Source organism: Dama dama, chromosome 29 (genome assembly GCF_033118175.1).
Source record: "Dama dama isolate Ldn47 chromosome 29, ASM3311817v1, whole genome shotgun sequence".
In the NCBI taxonomy this organism is placed as follows: Eukaryota; Metazoa; Chordata; class Mammalia; order Artiodactyla; family Cervidae; genus Dama; species Dama dama.
The window spans coordinates 69,685,569-69,702,618 of NC_083709.1; the positions used below are offsets into that span (position 1 = coordinate 69,685,569).

General features: G+C 53.7%; 1 protein-coding gene across 1 annotated transcript in view; it reads right to left on the minus strand.

Annotated features, from left to right (window-relative positions):
* GABBR2 (gamma-aminobutyric acid type B receptor subunit 2) overlaps positions 1-17,050 on the minus strand; it is a 358,625-nt gene that overhangs the window by 57,873 nt on the left and 283,702 nt on the right. Inside the window, exon 12 of the mRNA XM_061132246.1 lies at positions 4,243-4,350. Coding sequence (XP_060988229.1) covers positions 4,243-4,350 — 108 coding nt within the window. The remainder of the gene's footprint in view (positions 1-4,242; positions 4,351-17,050) is intronic.

Below are 17,050 nucleotides of genomic sequence, written 5' to 3' on the forward strand. Positions count from 1 at the left end.
AATAAAGATGGTGGTAGTGAGGTTTCTCAATTCAAGATTTTAGGATTGATCTTTAGGAAGAAAATGGTTACATACTATAACGATACTGAATTTAGAAGCGTTAAGTCACCACCTGTCAATACTCCCTTTACCAGGCTTTGTTTCGCTTAATGCCTTTAAGGATGCAGCCAAATGGGGTAAAGTTTGTATTTGTGTGTGTTTGGGGAAGGCATGACACGGTGGGTGGAGGGAGGACAGATGAAGTGGGAGCCAGGGAAGGAAGAAAAGGATAAAGAGACTGAAAAAGAGTGTCAGACTGCATTTAAAAATTCAGTTAAATCTTGTATATGTGTCAGTAAAAAAAATTAAGGGGCTCACTTTTAAAAAGTCTAAACTTAAAAAAAAACCCAAGAAAATACAAAACAATGACAATAAAAACCGACCTTATGGCTCCATAAAAGGTTGGAATCATGGAGAATTCAATCCTACTTTTGCCCTGTGACTGCCACAACCCTTTCAAAGCGATCTGGTTCCCGACTTGAGATTTTGATCTGTGAAAGGTAAACATTTCTCTTCTATACTCCTAACCTCCTCTAATTTGGCTGATAAATGATACTCAAGCTTTAGGGCCACAAGGCTGTTACTGGAATAACTAGAAAGCCTAGAGCAAAACATGTCTCACATTGGAAAGGTGTGTTCATCTGGCTTAAATCATTTTCACAACAGACTCAACTGGTGACTGAATCTTGTACTCAAAGCCTTTGACAGTGTCTCGGACAGACCCCCTCCCTGGACACCTGCCTGGCTGTCCCTTGGCCCAACCCCCGGGGGTGCAGCAAGTCCCCTTGTCCCAGGCAGCATAGCCGGCTGGGGCCACGTCACAGCTCCAGCCTCCGTGGAGTTTTCAGACAGCTCAACTCCTGACGTCTTCCCTGGCATGTTCTGTCAATTGTTGCCAGACAATCTGAGTGTTCTTGCTTAGTGATCACATGAGTATTGGAAAACAAAGGCTAGTTCTTTATTACCAATAACAATATGCATGAATCACATATTGACACAAAGGAACCAATACTGATTCTTCAAAACCTCGATGGACTTTTCATAAACGACAGAGCCACAGAGCAGGAGGGGCCCCAGAAGTCACGAGTGCCTGTCAAACTTCGGCTTGCATCAGCTTCACTGAGAGGGCAGGTGGAAACACATATTCCCGGGCTGCAGGAACCTGACTCTTCGGGCTGGGGTGGGGCCCAAGAAACTGCATTTCTAACAAGCTCCCAGGTGATGCCAGTGATGCTGCTTTACGACTTATACTCTGGGTAACCCTGGTCTAGACAGAAACCCAGGCTGTATATTAGTATAACTCGGGGAAGTCTAGTAACTCCTACTGGTCAGCTCCAGCCCAGGAGGTGCGGGCTGGGTTACTTGTTGTAGTTTCCAAAAGCTCCCCTTTGATTGTAATGTGCAGTCAGCTCTGAGAAGGACCAGGTGGCCAGGCTCCTCATCTGACAGACAGAAGGGTGCGTCACAAATGCCCCTGAGGCCCGGTGAGAGCAAGGCCTTCCAGGTGAGCACAGGCAGTGGGTGGCAAACCTGAGCTCTTTTCTCCCTCCAAATGCAGCCTGTAGTTTCCCAAGATGGTCAGTAAGGGGGGTGGGGGGGACAGAGACCGAGGCTACAGTCCCCTCCCCCAGCTGGAGAGCAGTTCCTAGAATAGCCCTGGTGGTGAAGGGGCAGGTGGTGGGGCCGCCGCCTGAGAGGGACCAGAGGGCAGAGACAGAGGCACAGCTCAGGAGACAACACCATTTCAGGGCGCCCCTGTTGCACAGACGAGGAATCAGAGGCCCCGAGCGGTGACGTGTGTGTGTCCTTGTTGCTCAGTCGTGTCCTACTCTTTGCAGCCCCATGGGGTGCAGCCCACCGGGCCCCTCCGCCCATGGGGTTTTCCAGGCAAGAACACTGGAGTGTGTTGCCATTTCCTTCTCCAGGGGATCTTCCTGACCCAGGGATCAAAGCCGGGTCTCCCGCATTGCAGGCAGGCTCTCTACCATCGGAGTCAGCAGGGAAGCCCCTCATCTCAGCAGGGAGGAGACGGAGAGGTTTGCCCAAAGGACCCACAGCAGGTCAGCGGTGAGGCAGGGAGGAGAAGCCTGCTCTCCTGCTGGCCCCACCACCTTGGGCTCGCTGCTGTCTGCCACGGGCGTGGGGGCTCATGACCCAGGTAACGGGATGGCAGATGCAAGTCTGGGATGCAGAACGGAAAAGAGGCACCATGTTCCAGAGCAGGGTGAGGTCATGGGGCAGGATCTTGGAAGGAGAGGTCTGTGAATGGGTTTTACACACATCAGGGGTTTAAAAAGTGTGTGAGGGGGGACGTGGGCGGTAGAGGGGGAGTTGAATCAAGAAGAGGACTTTTGGAAAGTGGTGTCATGATGTTATCTCACCTCATCTCCAGGTGAGAGGATGGGGGATATGCTTCCTCTATGACCTCAGATCAAGAGGGAGGCTTCAGGAGAACACTCAGATGGCTTGAATGCTAGGCTCCCTGCAGCCTGGGGACCTGGTGAGCCTATGTCTGACTCCCGCCTGAGAAACCCCCGGGGGGATGACGGGTCAGCAGAAGAGGGGACGCGGCTACAGCCGGGTCAGTCTCCACCTGCGAGTGTGCAGGAGTGAAGGGTGCGTGAGCGCCTCGGGAGCAGCAGTGCGGGCGCCAGGAAGGGAGGGCTGTGCCCAAGGCGAGCTGGAGGGGCGAGCCCAGGACTGGGGCACTGCTGCGTGCCTGCGGAAGGAGCTACAAGTGGCCCACCGGGGGCGGGGTATTTCCCCCATGCTGGGGGCACTGCAGGAGAGTAAGTCCCGGTAATGGGGCTTTGACAATCACACAGAAGGACTCCATGAGCGCCCAAAGTGAAAGTCGCTCCGTCGTGTCCGACGCTTTGCGACGCCATGGACTATACGGAATTCTCCAGGCCAGAATACTGGAGCGGGTAGTCTTTCCCTTCTCCAGGGGATCTTCCCAATCCAGGGACCGAACCCAGGTCTCCCGCATTGCGGGCAGATTCTTTACTGTCTGAGCCACAGGGGAAGCCCAAGAATACCGGAGCGGGTAGTCTTTCCCTTCTCCAGCGGATCTTCCCAACCCAGGAATTGAACCAGGGTCTCCTGCATTGCCGGCGGATTCTTTACCAACTGAGCTATGAGGGGAACCCATGAGCGCCTAAAGGGCCCGCTTATCCTCTCAGGAGCAGCAAGGTCAGTGCTGCTCCTGAGAAGTGAGGTCTTTCCTGCCCCTTCCTCCACTTGAAGCCCCAACTCTGGAGGGTTCAGAAACCTTGGAGATGGGATGGTGGGGAAGAAACTCAGCCTGGCAAGACAGAATGGCATCTCATCCACAGCCCCTCCTCTCCCAGGGCAGCTGGGGGAGGGAGAGGCGCTGCCGCTGAGTGCAGTTTGGGGTTTTGAATGTAACGCTGGACTCCATGTATTAGTTGTTGACCAGACAACCTTCTAAGTCAGGAGACTTGCCTGAATTTTTCTCTAGGAGTAAGGGAAAATAAGTGTCAGCTGTCGGCGGAGTTAAAGAAGGCCAGTGTGGGGAAAGCTCTCTGAATGCATCCTAAGGGCTGAGCTTCACCAACACTGGTGTTGACGGCCAGTGACACGGGTGGCAAACGCTTTCCATCCACACGAAGGCAGGGCTCCTGTCCTCTAAAGTCCTCTCTGAAAATGGAAGCACTGCATCAGGCCCCTTCCCTGTTTCACTTTCCCCTTTCAAGCCTTCTCACTGCCCACAGGTTACAGTTCAAATTCCTGACTGTGGCTCCTGCCTTCCCCTGCAGCCTCCTCTGTACCCTGGCCCCAGGGGCCCCTCAGCAGCTGAGCTCTCCCCTCCCTTCCCCAGGCCTGCCTGCACGTCGCTCCCTCTGGGGGATGGCTAGGCCCTCAGCCTCTGCCTCCCGCTCAGCCTCCAGGTCTTAGCACGGGTGTCATTACCCCAATCCCTGAGTGCTGTACCCCAGGACCCCCACACGCACACAACCAGCCCTTATTACCCTGCCTTGTAAACAATTTGTCACGTGTCTGATCTCCCCAGGAGGCTGAAGGAGTTGGGGGTTTGGGTTGGGAAGAGGGGGGCGGGTTGTGTTTAGCTTGAATCCCCAGCAAGCAGCCCAGTGCCTGGCCGTACAGTAGGCGCCTAAGAAGTCTTTTAAAAACAAATACGGGTGAACACTGCAAACACTCTGCGACAGAAGGAGCCATTACCTTCTTCTTCATTTTCACGTTTTTGAAGATGGCGTGGACTCTCCATGTCTTAGCAAACATTGCCCCGAAGGCGGTGGTGTAGCCCACGGTGAGAATCCAGGTCCTGACCTAGAGGCCGTGAGAAAACAGAGGGTCAGCATCGCCCAGGTGGACGGACCTGGTCTTTTATGATAGTGTCCCAGTAGTGGGACTCCGGATGGTAGGGGCAGATGCTCTACTTTACATGTGGTGGAGTTTCACTGGCCTCAGCAGTCCTTCCATCGCGTGTCAATCTGATAGACCTTTGGTTCTATCAATCACTCACCAGACCCAGGGCCCTAGGTGCAGAGGCATGTGAGATTCAAACTTTGCCTTCCATAGGCCCACAGCCCAGTCACTCAGCGAGGCACAGAGGGTCCCCAGGAACACTGAGGGGCCACAGACCAGCCTTCCGGTCCTCCCTTCCTCCTTTCCTTCCTCGATGGCCTTTTGCGTGCCTGCGAGGGGACCGTAATTGCTGACTTCTCCGCGTCCTCACCCAAGTCTCTAGGAGACCAGGCGGCCCCAGGAAGCTCTGCTACAGTCCTCCTTGCTCCCGGGGTGTAGACAGCGGGGAGGGGGGGTGCTGAGCCCCGGGGGCTGAGATGGGGCAGGACAGCAAGCTTGCATGGCCCTCCTTGGGCATTAGTGACCCGGCCACTCCACGAGGCAGGAGGACTGCCCACTCTGAGGGCAGGACTCAGACAGAACCGGCCCCGGGGACCCCTGACTGGCAGCCGCACCAGCCCAGCTCCCGGCCGTCATTCGGGGCTGCTCAGTGAGGGGTGGAAGGCCAGAGGAGAGGGGCTGAGGCCTCCCCACTCCCACCGTGGGCCTATCTCCTCAGGCCTTTAGAGAAAGACAGGAGCAACGCTGCCTGGGTCTAGCCTTGGTCCCCGAGCCCACGTTTGGACCTGAGGTCCTCGCTTAGGACTAGGGCTTTATCTGGCTCTCACCTGACCCCAGGGCTAAAGTGTGCCCTGATCCCTGGCCCCAGGCTGGTGGCTGCCGGAAACCACCAGCCCTGATAAGAGCAGAGAGCCTGATTCCTGCAGGCGGGGGTGGCCGGTAACCATCTGTTAGGTCGTGGGGGCATCCTGGGTGCCCACTCTCCACCTGCACGGCCATCGTGGCCAGGCCCCAGCCTTTCCTGAGTCCACCCTCACTGGCTGGTCTGGACAGCCTCCAAGACCCAGGAGACGCATCTCCCGGGCCCCCAGACACGGCCCAGCCCTGGGCTGTGTGCCACTACTTTCTGGGGCCTCCCACTCACGGGGACGGAAAGGCTGTGAGCCCCGGCTCTAGGCTATGGTCTTTCCTCTGCTCTCCTGAGTTAACCTCTGAAAGGCCCCCACCTGGACTCAGCAGGAAGGTGGGTATGGAAGGGAAGAGAGAGACGGCTAGGGTGGACAGGTCAGCTCTCCGTGTCAAGCCCAGCAGGTTTGCCAGGCCTCAGCGGCCCATCCAGCCCAGGGCTGCGGGCGGTCGTGTAGGAGGTTCCCAGATACGCTCCCTTCATGCAGTCCCTTCACTCTGCCTTTTAGCAACTTGGCTCCCCAGCTTCTTAGAGACAGAACATTTCCTCTTTCCATTTTATCTGCAAAAATAGGAACTGGCTAGGGAGATGGAAAGACCAACCCCCTAAGCGAAGACAACAGTATTACCGCAACTGATCAGAAACACAGACACGTGAGGCGTGAACGCTGGTAATGGCACAGGTGAGGACTCAACCTTTTTTTCTTTAAATTTTGAAAATTTCAGACAGGCAAGAATGAATCACAGTACTCTACAGAAGGTGTAGGATGGCCATATTATAAAACAAGGATGCAAAAAAGTAAGCAGAGCAGAGACAGGGAAGGAGTCAATTATTGGGAACTTAGACCTGAGCTTATTCAATGATAAGATTTCATATTCCTAGACTGTTGGAGTTACATAGGACCTTACAGATCATTTCATTCATTCATTCATTTGTTCATCTGTTCATTCAACAAGGATTACTAGGTCAGAAGCTAAATATATAATGATAAAAACAAATGAATAAAACAACCACCACCAAAACCAGGGTGATTTTTTTGGAGTCATCAGTTGAGTGAGAAAAGCCCTTTGCAGAGACTCAGGGCATTGAGGTTTTTCTCTCAACCATGCAGCCTGGCTCCAGAGCTAAGCCTGGAACTCAAGGCCGTGACCTAGTCCAGCCCTTTCTCCTCTGCATCCTGCTGCCTGTCCCTCAGAGAGTCCCCCGACCCCAGCCAGGTCCACCCTGCCCAGGAGGTAGCCGCCAGCACAGCACACCTAGGGAAGCCGCTGACCAGCCTGGGAACACTTCCCCGGCTGACTCCAGCACACTTTGAGAGCTAGTGGTTGTGTAAAGACCAGTGGTCTCCAAGTGTTTTTGACCATGTTCCTCTATCAGCAAAACCCATTTAAAACATGAACACACACAGAACAAGCAGATTTTAAAAGGACGGTCAGAAAAAATAAAAAAATAAAAAAATAAAAGGACGGTCAGAGACGGAATATTTTTCTTCATAAAGTGGCAGACAAAGACCTCATACTCTGGGTACAAGTATTACTCCAATATGCTTGGCATTATTATATTTGCTTTGACTTATGCTTTCTCTGGAGCCATTATTTTCAGGCCACTTGTCTACTCTGCAGGGCCAAACTCATTAAGACATAATAGTACAAATGAGTTAAGTTACTTAAAACTCGACAATATACATTTAACTGGGCATCTGGAAACTGCAATGTGGTGCCATAAACTGAAAGCAAAGAATGGGTGAGGATGCCTGGGCAGAAAAGAGGGAGCCTACAGGGCCCAAAACCTGCTGCCAAGGTTCGCTTAAGCCGGTGTCTGAGGAGCTGGGTTTGGGGAGGCTCCCACCACTTGCCCAGCGATAAGAGTGACCCTGTGCCTGAACGGTTTGTGCAGACAGCGTCTTTTATGCCGCAAATCTGCCTTCCTTCTGAGAGCCTGGAGTTTGGGTAAGTGTTCAGGAGAGGGGACCCAGGTGACTGGCCCCCAGTAAAAACCGCGGGCGCCGAGTGTGCTGAGCTCCCTGGTCAACATTCCACCTGTTGTCACAGGTCGGTGCTGGGGAGTTAAGGGCATCCCGCGAGACTCCGCTGGGAGAGGCTCTGGGACGCTGGCACCTGGTTCCCGTGACTTCCTCACACGTGCCTTTTCGCTTTGCTGACTTTGCTTTATGTTCTGTCCCTGTAATTAATCATTGCTGTGAGTACACGTCTATGCTGAGTCCTCCTAGAGAATCACGGAGCTGGGGCTCATCCTGGGACCCTGGACACCATGCCCTGGGGCTGGCTGGTGTCACAGCTGACCAGCCACTGCGTCCTCAGGAGAATTTCTGCATGAGACCCCCAGACACACCCGCCATTAGATTTTAGTAAAGCTTCATTTCTTTCATTTTTTCTACATATAACGTAAGTCAAGGCTGTAATATATTCTTCCACAGCCTCCCTGGCGGCTCAGACAGTAAAGAACCCACCTGCAATGCAACGACCAGGGTTTGATCCCTGGGTCAGGGAGATCCTCTGGAGGAGGGCATGGCAACCCACTCCAGTATTCTTGCCTGGAGACTCCCATGGACAGAGGAGCCTGGCAGGCTACTGTCCATAGGATCGCAAAGAGTCAGACATGACTGAACAACTGTCACCTTCAATTTCTTTCATTTTTTCTACATATAAAGTAAGTAAAGGCTGTAATATAGTCTTCCACAAGATGATCCCAGGGGATTCACCTCCCTTTGGAGACAATCTGGAGCTCTTTAGAGCATAATGAAACAACAATAGAAGAAATATTCTGAAAGCAGGACAGAATCGGACCTGTGGGACCCCTACCAGCAAAGCCGCCCACCTCGGGCTGCCCCTGCTTAGGGTCACCCCTGGGCTTGGCCTTTGCAAAAGGAGGTAGAATTTCTCTCTCCACTCCGCCACCATCATTTTAGATGGGAATGGACACTGGGGCTCAGTCCCGAACCCGACGTGTCCTGAAAGGGCCTTCCCTAGGTTATCACTCCCGTCCTCAGGTGTCAACCATGGTCCTTGTGCTGACGATTCCCTTAGCCCTGTCCCAGCTCCTCCCTCTCTTCTGACTCCAGGCCTGCGTGTGCCACCTTCACTGGAGACCAAGGGGACACGCAGGTGCTCAGCAAACCTTCACACTCTGGAGCCAGAGCTGAGCCCATCAGCCCTTCTGCTGAGCAGCCCCACTGCCAGCTGATTCAGGGATGGTGCCTGTACCCACCTGTCACTGGAAATAGGGACTGGAAGTCCCCCAGGAACCCTCCCCTCTCCCTCCAACACTTCCCATTCAGTCCCCAGTGCTTCTCCTTCTGCCGCCCGTCCCATGCCTGAGAGCCGGGGCCCTGCTCTGGCACCTCCCAGCTCCTCTGCCCTCTGGTTTCGTCTTGATGGAGGGCACCATCAGGAGACTGCAGAGGGCAGGAGAGAGAGAAGACGGGGTGTGCACTCCCTGTGGCCAGCTCTGGCTGCAGCTGGGCTCCACGTGTGGCCTGGCCTCTCTGGGTAAAGCAAAACCCTGCCTCTCTACCCCTTCAGGCCCAGGAGTGGTGAGGGCTTCCTGCAATGGCCTCTATGCCTGCTTCCTTAACGCCACCCACACCTCTGTAGGTGGTCCCCTCACTGCCCCTCTCTAGGGAAGCACCCAGGTGGCCTCCGCCTGCTTCCAGGACTCTGACGACAGTCTTACTCCCACAACTCCTGTTTGTAACCCCTCCTCTCTGCTCCCGTGTGCGCTCCAGATGGGCCGTCATGAGCAGGGGCTCTGGAGAGAGACTGACAGAAGTTCCAGTCCTTGCTTTCTCACTTACTGTCTATGTGAACCTGCGCAGGTCACATGACCTCTGTGAGCCTCAGTTTCCTCATCTGTGAAGTGGGGGCAACTAATGTATCTGATTTCGTGGGGTGGTTGTGTGGATGAGATGAACGAAGGTGTGTAAAGGACTGAGGTTCTTAATCAAGACTTGGCTTCCGTCCATGTATTCCTTATCACTGCTGACAGGACCACGGCACGAGCCTCCTGCTGGCCTCCCGCCCCTCGGCTCAACACCTGCTCATCCATCAAACACCCCCCAAGAGGAGCAATCCTCCACAGCAAATCTAAACAAGTCTCCTTGAGTTTAAGCCCTTTACTGCCCCATTGAGCCCACGGGTTAAACTCCAGATTCTTAGCAGGGTGTGCCCTCCGTCACCCACACCCCTCCTGCCACTCCCCACATGGCATTTCACACCCAAGCAATTCCACACCGCTTCAGCATCCCCATACACCACACGGCTCACGCTGCGGGCCTGGCACTGGCTGCTTCCTCCACTCAGAATGCCATCCCCTCTCTCCAAGTTCCTTCGTAAATTTTCATGAGTCCTCCAAAATCCAGATTCACAGGCCACCCCCTCTGAGAAGCCCTCCCAGGTCTTGCAAGGAGGTCACAGCTGCCTCCTCCCCACGACTTCTGTCCTCATGCATGTCTCTGCTGTGCTCACACTGAGATCACGTCCATCTGATGACCTGCCTGCTTCTCCTATGATATGGTGCAGGGCCTACACTGCCCACCTTTAAATCTCTGGATTCAGCACTGAGGGGGTGACTGGGCTGGGTGGGCTTGCTTAGGAGGTAATGAGATCTGTCACCAAAACTGAGCCAGCACATGAAAGGAGGACCACAGAGGGAACTGGAGCATTGCATGGCGAAGGAGGCTGAGCCAATGGCCTCAGGGGTCCCTTCCTTGCAATGAAGTATCTGTGAGGTAGTGAGCTCCCCATCACTCCATGGATTCAAGCATGCCTTGAAGGACCCCGTGTATAAGGGTGTTACAGGGCATTTCCTGCACTGGGGAGTTTTATTTGATTTCATCCCATGTGTCTCCCTTCTGGGTGGTTCTATGATGCCAAATAAACTAGAAGGTTCTGCAGGGCTGTAATGATTCTGTTTCTCATTGTTGTTGTTAGTTGCTAAGTCGTGTCTGACTCTTTCGTGACACCAACCCCTGGAGGAGGGCATGGCAACCCACTCCAGTATCCTTGCCGAGAAAAGTCTCGTGGACAGAGGAGCCTGGCAGGCTACAGTCCATCAGGTCGCAGAGAGCCGAACACGACTGTAGACAGCAGGGCACAGACTGTAGCCCGCCGGGCTCCTCCATCCGTGGGATTTCTCAGGCAAGAGCACTGGAGTGGGCTGCCATTTCCTCCTCCAGGGGATCCCCCTGACCCAGGGATCAAACCTGCATCTCCTACACTGGCAGGAGGATCCTTTACCACTGAGCCCCCTGGGAAGCCCCTGTTTCTAATACAAGTCTAAACTGATGCGTCGACATAAGACAAATAGCTACTCCGCTCTCTCCCCGAGTCTTAAACATATTTATTCTAATTAAACATAATTATTCTGATGTTAAAGTCTGCCTTTTTCTCTCCTGAGCCATAAAGTTTCCTGGCCCCTCTGCACACAGTGTGATAACAACCATGGGGGAGAGCATGAGGCAAAATGCTCATCTCAGTCTCAACTACGAAGAAGGAAAAAGCAGTGCACATCTCCAGATGGAAAGAAAAGTCCACACCTGAAACAATTCTGTTTAGATGCTCGCTCAACTGATTTGGGGAAAGGCCTGCCTGGCAGAGTGAAGGGCTTTCAGTGCTCTCTGGGGACTAGTAGGAAAAGAGACACACAGTCCCTCCCCCAATTCCGTCCTGCCGATGTCTGGGGGTGGAGGAAGCCTTGTCGGCTGGGTGGATGCTGGGGGGCAGGGTGGTTAGCTGTTTGCCTGCTGTCCGGAAAGGTTAGAAAAAAGGGCCTTTTGTTTCATTCTGGCCATCCACCCCAGATGATCAATAGTGAGAAGGCAGGCAAGCGAGACCCAGACCATCCAAAAGCAAGCCCCAGACCTCCGTTACCATGAGGTGCTGTAGCCTGGAGCTGAAAGGCTAGGGTTCCACCTGGGATCTCCAGGGCCTGCCTTGTCTTCCCGGGGAGAGTGTGGGTGCAGGAGAGGTTCGCAGTGCTTCCAAAGGCGGGGTGCCTCTGGAGAGATGCTCCAGAAAGAGCTCCAGAAGACTCTGTCTTACCCAGGGTCCTTTAAGTAAGACCTGCATTGAAAATCCTTCCAGAGTTTATAGAGTACAGCAAAGACTTTCTGGGCTTCCCCGGCGGCTCGTGGTAAAGAATCCGCCTGCAGGAGATACGGATTCAATCCCTGGGTCGGGAAGGTCCCCTGGAGAAGGAAATGGCAACTCACTCCAGTGTTCTTGCCTGGGAAATCCCACGGACGGAGGAGCCCGGCGCGCTACGGTGCTGCTGCTGCTGCTAAGTCACTTCAGTCGTATCCGACTCTGTGTGACCCCATAGACGGCAGCCCACCAGGCTCCCCCGTCCCTGGGATTCTCCAGACAAGAACACTGGAGTGGGTTGCCATTTCCTTCTCCAATGCATGAAAGTGAAAAGGGAACGTGAAGTCGCTCAGTCGTGTCCGACTCTCAGCGAACCCATGGACTGCAGCCCACCAGGCTCCCCCGTCCGTGGGATTGTCCAGGCAGAGCACTGGAGCGGGCTGCATGGCCTTCTCCGGAGCTTCAGGGCACAGGGTCCCTGAAGGGTCGAGTACTACTTAGTGACTAGACAACCACACAGACTTTCTAGGGGAGCAATCCAAGGGCTCATGGCACAAACAAAGGTGTTCTGGGACTCAAGTTAGGGCCAATGGGGTATCTTAGGAGCCCGGGTGCAAATCAGAGAAAGCTGCCCCTCTCTCTGAAAGGAAGAGTTTCCAACAGGAACCCCTCAAGACCCTTTTTGAAAGAGCCCCACCTCCATAAGACCTACTGGCTGAAGAACTCGATCCAGAGAGCAGATCACAGGCTGAACTCAGCGCCTGCCCACTCCTGACACCAACAGCCTGACGCAGTGCACAAACACACAACTGTACTTGGCGGCCGCGGCTCAGGCTCTGAGACAGGGAGGAGGCCCTTCTCCCCTCCCCGCACAGCCCTGGCGGTGACTGGAGGCTGGGGAGCTTCCTGGAAGCACGGCGTCCTCGAGCCGGGCAGGGGAGACAGGGGGTGTGGGGGGGTGCTGGGGAGGGGGCCGATGTGCGGCTCCACGCAGCTCTGCGGACTGAAGACGTGGCTGAGTGGGTGCGGGGGCAAGAGCGGAAGGGAGGCAGGCCCCGGGCTGAGGAGCTGCAGCTGGTTCAGGCCCCAGGCTGAGCAGATGCACCTGGTCTCCTGCTGACACGTCAAGATAAGACACCAGCGGGAGCATATGATCCTGATCAGGGGAAGGACAGTGAACACAACATCTTCATTCTCATGGCCAAGGGGAGGGCCCAGAAGAGGCCCTCACTCGAGGGGAGGGACAAAAGCAGGAGGAGGCACCAGCTCCTAATATATCCTGCCAACCTCCCAGAAACCTTTGTGCTGGAAGCCATCTTGGCTGAGAGATGCGCCTGCCACCAGGTAAGGACCCTGAGTCAGACCAAGCATGAGCACAAGCGTGATGACTGGCCAGAAACAACAGGAAAACTGCCCCCTCCCCGCCCCCCGCCCCATATAAGCAACCGAAGCCGCCCCGTTGCACACAAAACACAGTTCACCCACGTGCTCTGCCACACACACTGGGCTTCCAATAAACGCTTTTATCTGTCCACAGTCGTGGTCTCTGCTGAATTCTTTCTTCAAAGAAGACAGACTGAGGTCTGTCTTCCAGCCATTCCACCGCTGGAATGAGAAGGGGAGGTGGATATGCCATCAGGACTGCAGCTGCCAGGGAACTTGTGAGCAGACAGGAGGCATCTTTCGGGACTTCCAGAAATAACTGCAGCCCATTCTGAAGGGGTCTCCTATTTTAAGTCTCCCCTGGTTGCTCCCTCTGCATCTGGCCCTCACTCCCGCACGCCGGCCTGTCTGCATCAAGGCGTAAAACACGCTGAATGGGAGTTATTCAACTACAGCCTCCCATCTGCACTGGGGACTCCCTGCGGGCAGTCACCTGAGTGTCCAGCTCGGGGCCTGCAGAGCCTGGCACACAGTAGGTGCCTGGGAAATACCATCGCATCAATGAATGAACTGTAAGACAAGGATCGGGGCTTGCAGTAACCCATGTGAGGGTGTGTGGGATGAGGGGACATCATCTGTACATTTGCTGGGAGATTTGGGGAGCCCCTGGCACTCTCCTCAGCCCCCTCCTCTGGAAGCCAGAGGTCCAGGGAACTTTTCACAACTAAAGGCCCAGAGCAGATGGGGGTGGGAAGGCTGCAGCCTGCCCAGGGTCCTAATTGGTCGAAACAGACTTTGTTAGCACCAGTCCCTGTAACCACAGCCCTAAGTCGCTCTAAACCAGCCAGGAAAGGCCACCATCAAACCTTGCGGGCATCCCCTGGGCTAGCTTTCCAGACACCTTCTGAAATCACAAAGCGCTTTACTGTGGCCAGCCACAAAATCATGGGGTCACATGCTGAAACAGTCCCCAAAACACTTTCTTACATCAGATTCTCTCTCAAAGGTCTCAAAAAAAAAAAAATTCTCTAAGCAAAAAAATAATCACAGATATTTATGGTCTTTCACTTGAAAACATCACTAATTCCTATCCCTCTTCAGTTTACTGGGAGGTCAGTTGGGTGTTCCCAGGTAGCCTTGTGAATCAGTTATAAAATCCTAGTATCTCTGGGGGGCTTCCTGGGTGGCACTAAGTGGTAATGAAACTGCCTGCCAATGCAGGAGACATGGGGTCAGGAAGGTCCTTTGGAGGAGGGCATGGCAATCTATTCAGGTATTCTTGCCTGGAGAATCCCATGAGCAGAGGAGCCCGGCAGGGTTACAGTCCATAGGGTCGCACAGAGTTGGACATGCCTGAAGTGACTTCGCACAGCGTCTCTAGGGGGCTGGAAGAGGACACTGTGCTTCTGAATCCAGTATCTGTACCCCTCACGAATTCAACCCTTCCCAGCTGCTGCCTATGTAGAGCTCGTCCATACACCTCTGAGAGGGTGGACGGCTGAAAGCATGCTCCAGGACCCAGAACCCAGCGCTCTGTCCTGTGACGGGATGGATGGCCCTGCTTCTGAGATTCCGAGGTGGAGGTCTATGATCCCCTTTCCTCCTCCCACTGATCCTCACGGGACAAGGTTTCTGGTGCTTCCATTGTCTTGCATCACTGGTTTCCAACAGACAAACTCAATAATAAAGCATGGTTTCTAATCTTGACCGCGCTACTCCCACTGTGGTCTGTGGATGCAGCAGCAGCACCCCAGAGCTCATTTGAGCTGTAGTGTCTCCGTCCACCACGGACCTAACAGTCACCTGAATTCCCCAAGATCTGCAGGTGATTTACATGCCCTTTGAGCAGCGCTGTCTGTGCAGGCAGAAGTTAGGATCGTGGTTACTCTGGGGAGAAGGGTACAGACAGTAGCTGGAATGGGGTAGGAAGGGCTTCTGGGAATAAGGGCCTGTTTGTTGATGTAGATTCACAGTTGAATCCAGTTTGTGAAAACTCACTGAGCTATACACTTATGAAATGTGCATGTGTGTATTTACTTTAATAAAAGGTTAAACAATAAAGGAGTCGGGATTCTCAGCAAGTGGAGGTAGCTGGGAGGTAAAGCGGTGCTGTACTCCTCTGCGCGGCTGAACTGGCTTATGCAATGACTGGGGACTCACGTCCAAGAACGTGCCCTTGGAGGTCTCACGAGCATCATTCTCCCCTCCCCAACAGCCTGCCTCGAGGCCTCTCTCTGCACTCAAGGTGGCAGACGCACAGCAGCTGGGCTTTGACTTAGGCTGCCCCGAGTCTGTCCCTGACCCAGATTGAGCAGAGCAAGATGGAAAGATGGAGGTTTTGCCATGGACGCACTGACACCAAATCGATCGGCATCAGCCTCGGTTTTCCAGCCTCTTCTTCATCCCAAGTTTACTCTGTTCTATTGGTAACTCTCTTAGAGGCGTCCAGAGGTAAACACAGTGGTCCAGACACAGTCTCGTCACTCATTCACAATGATGGTGACTAGCACTTACTGAGTCTCATGCGACAGGCACGAAGTCCTGTACATACACTATCTCATTTAACCCTCACAATCCTATGAGAACGCCCATTTCACAGAGGAGTCAACTAAAGCTCAGGGATGTTAAGTAACTTCAAGTCACAGAGCAGGGAGGTAGTAGAGTTAGGATTTGAATGCAAGCAGTCTAACGGAAATTCTCTTATACACCAGGCACTATGATATTACTTTGGGGATGTATAAAAAAATAAATGAATAAATACACTAAAACAACTGAATTATACACCTTAATAGGGTGAATTTTACAGCATGTGAATGATTGTCAGTCTCCGTATCTATGTGGAATACCATATCTATGGATTCAAACAACAGGGAACAAACTGAAAACATTTTTTTAAAAGTTCTAGAAAGTTCCAAAAAGCAAAACTTGAAGTTGCCACACAGGCAACTCTTTACATAGCATTTACATTGGATTTACAACTATTTACATAGCATTTGCATTGTATTAGGTATTATAAGTAACCTAGAGACGATTTAAAGTACATGGGAGGACTGCATAGGTTATATTCAAATATTACACCATTTTACATAAGAGACTTGGACAACCTCACATTTTGGTATCTGTGGGGGTTCCTGGAACCAGTCCCCAGTGAATACTGAGGGATGACTGTATACCCCAAGTTTAAAAAATCTGAATGGACAAATATTTTGGTTGAGATACATATTGCTCACATCTCTAAGAATTTAGTTGACCTGTTTCTCCTGGCATGAACCAGCTAACGAAAAAATAAAAATATTTCTTTAAAAAAATGAACGAAATGTCCCAGACATCTCTGTATTCTGAGAGGGCTGGTTCCATATCTCAGCCCCGCCACCCAGCCACGCATTAGAGCTCCCTTACGAAGCAGGGACAGGGAACCTTCCACGCAGGTGGCTGTGGGATCTGAAGGAGAGGCTGCACCTGGCGGCCGGCCCGAGGTGAATCACAGCGGAGAGAGCTCATTTATGAGGGCACGAGCTTGAGGGGGCGCAGGGCACCCCCAGAGAACACTCTGGGCGCCCCTGCGGCTGTGGAGACCCGCCCGTGACTGAGGCTGCCTGGGTGGTCTTGCCCTGGCCTGCAGAGAGCTTCCTCACCCCCCACACTGTGCCGGGCTTTCTGCCCGGGACCCCACGAGGGAGGCAGCACCTTGTCTCTGCCCCACCTGCCCTGCTCAGGCTCTGGACTGCCAGGGGCTGGGTTTCGGAGCTGCGTAAGCGAGCGTGAGGGCTCCCCATCCCCCCGGCGCCGGGGCCCTGGCCCACACCCAGCACTGTCCTCACAGGTAGCCCTGTGCCCACCGGGGCCACGTTGCTATGGCGACTCCACTACCCACACAGTGTCCAGGGAGACAGCCCGGTGTAGCTGGAGCTGTTAGCAAGACTTGCTGAAACTAGGCTGGGAAGAGGCCAGGAAGGGTCAGAGGGAACGGGGGGTGGATCTGAGTGTAACTGCTTCCCTAGCTCTGTGTGTGTGTGTCTGTGTGCACGTGTGTGGATGTGTGCTCACACGTGCACTCAGCCCACGGCCCTTCTGAGCAGAGGCACTGCCCCGTGACTGTCACAGGTCGCCTCCTGAGCTGGTATTCACTGTCTATCTCCGTGTTTAGCTCCTATGCTGAAAACTAAAAGGGGATCGCGTGGCAGTCGTATGGCAGCAGAACAGAGTGAAGGGAGACCTCTGCAGCTCCACGTCTGAGGCTGCTTCCTGGGCCACCCTGTCTCTTGTCCTC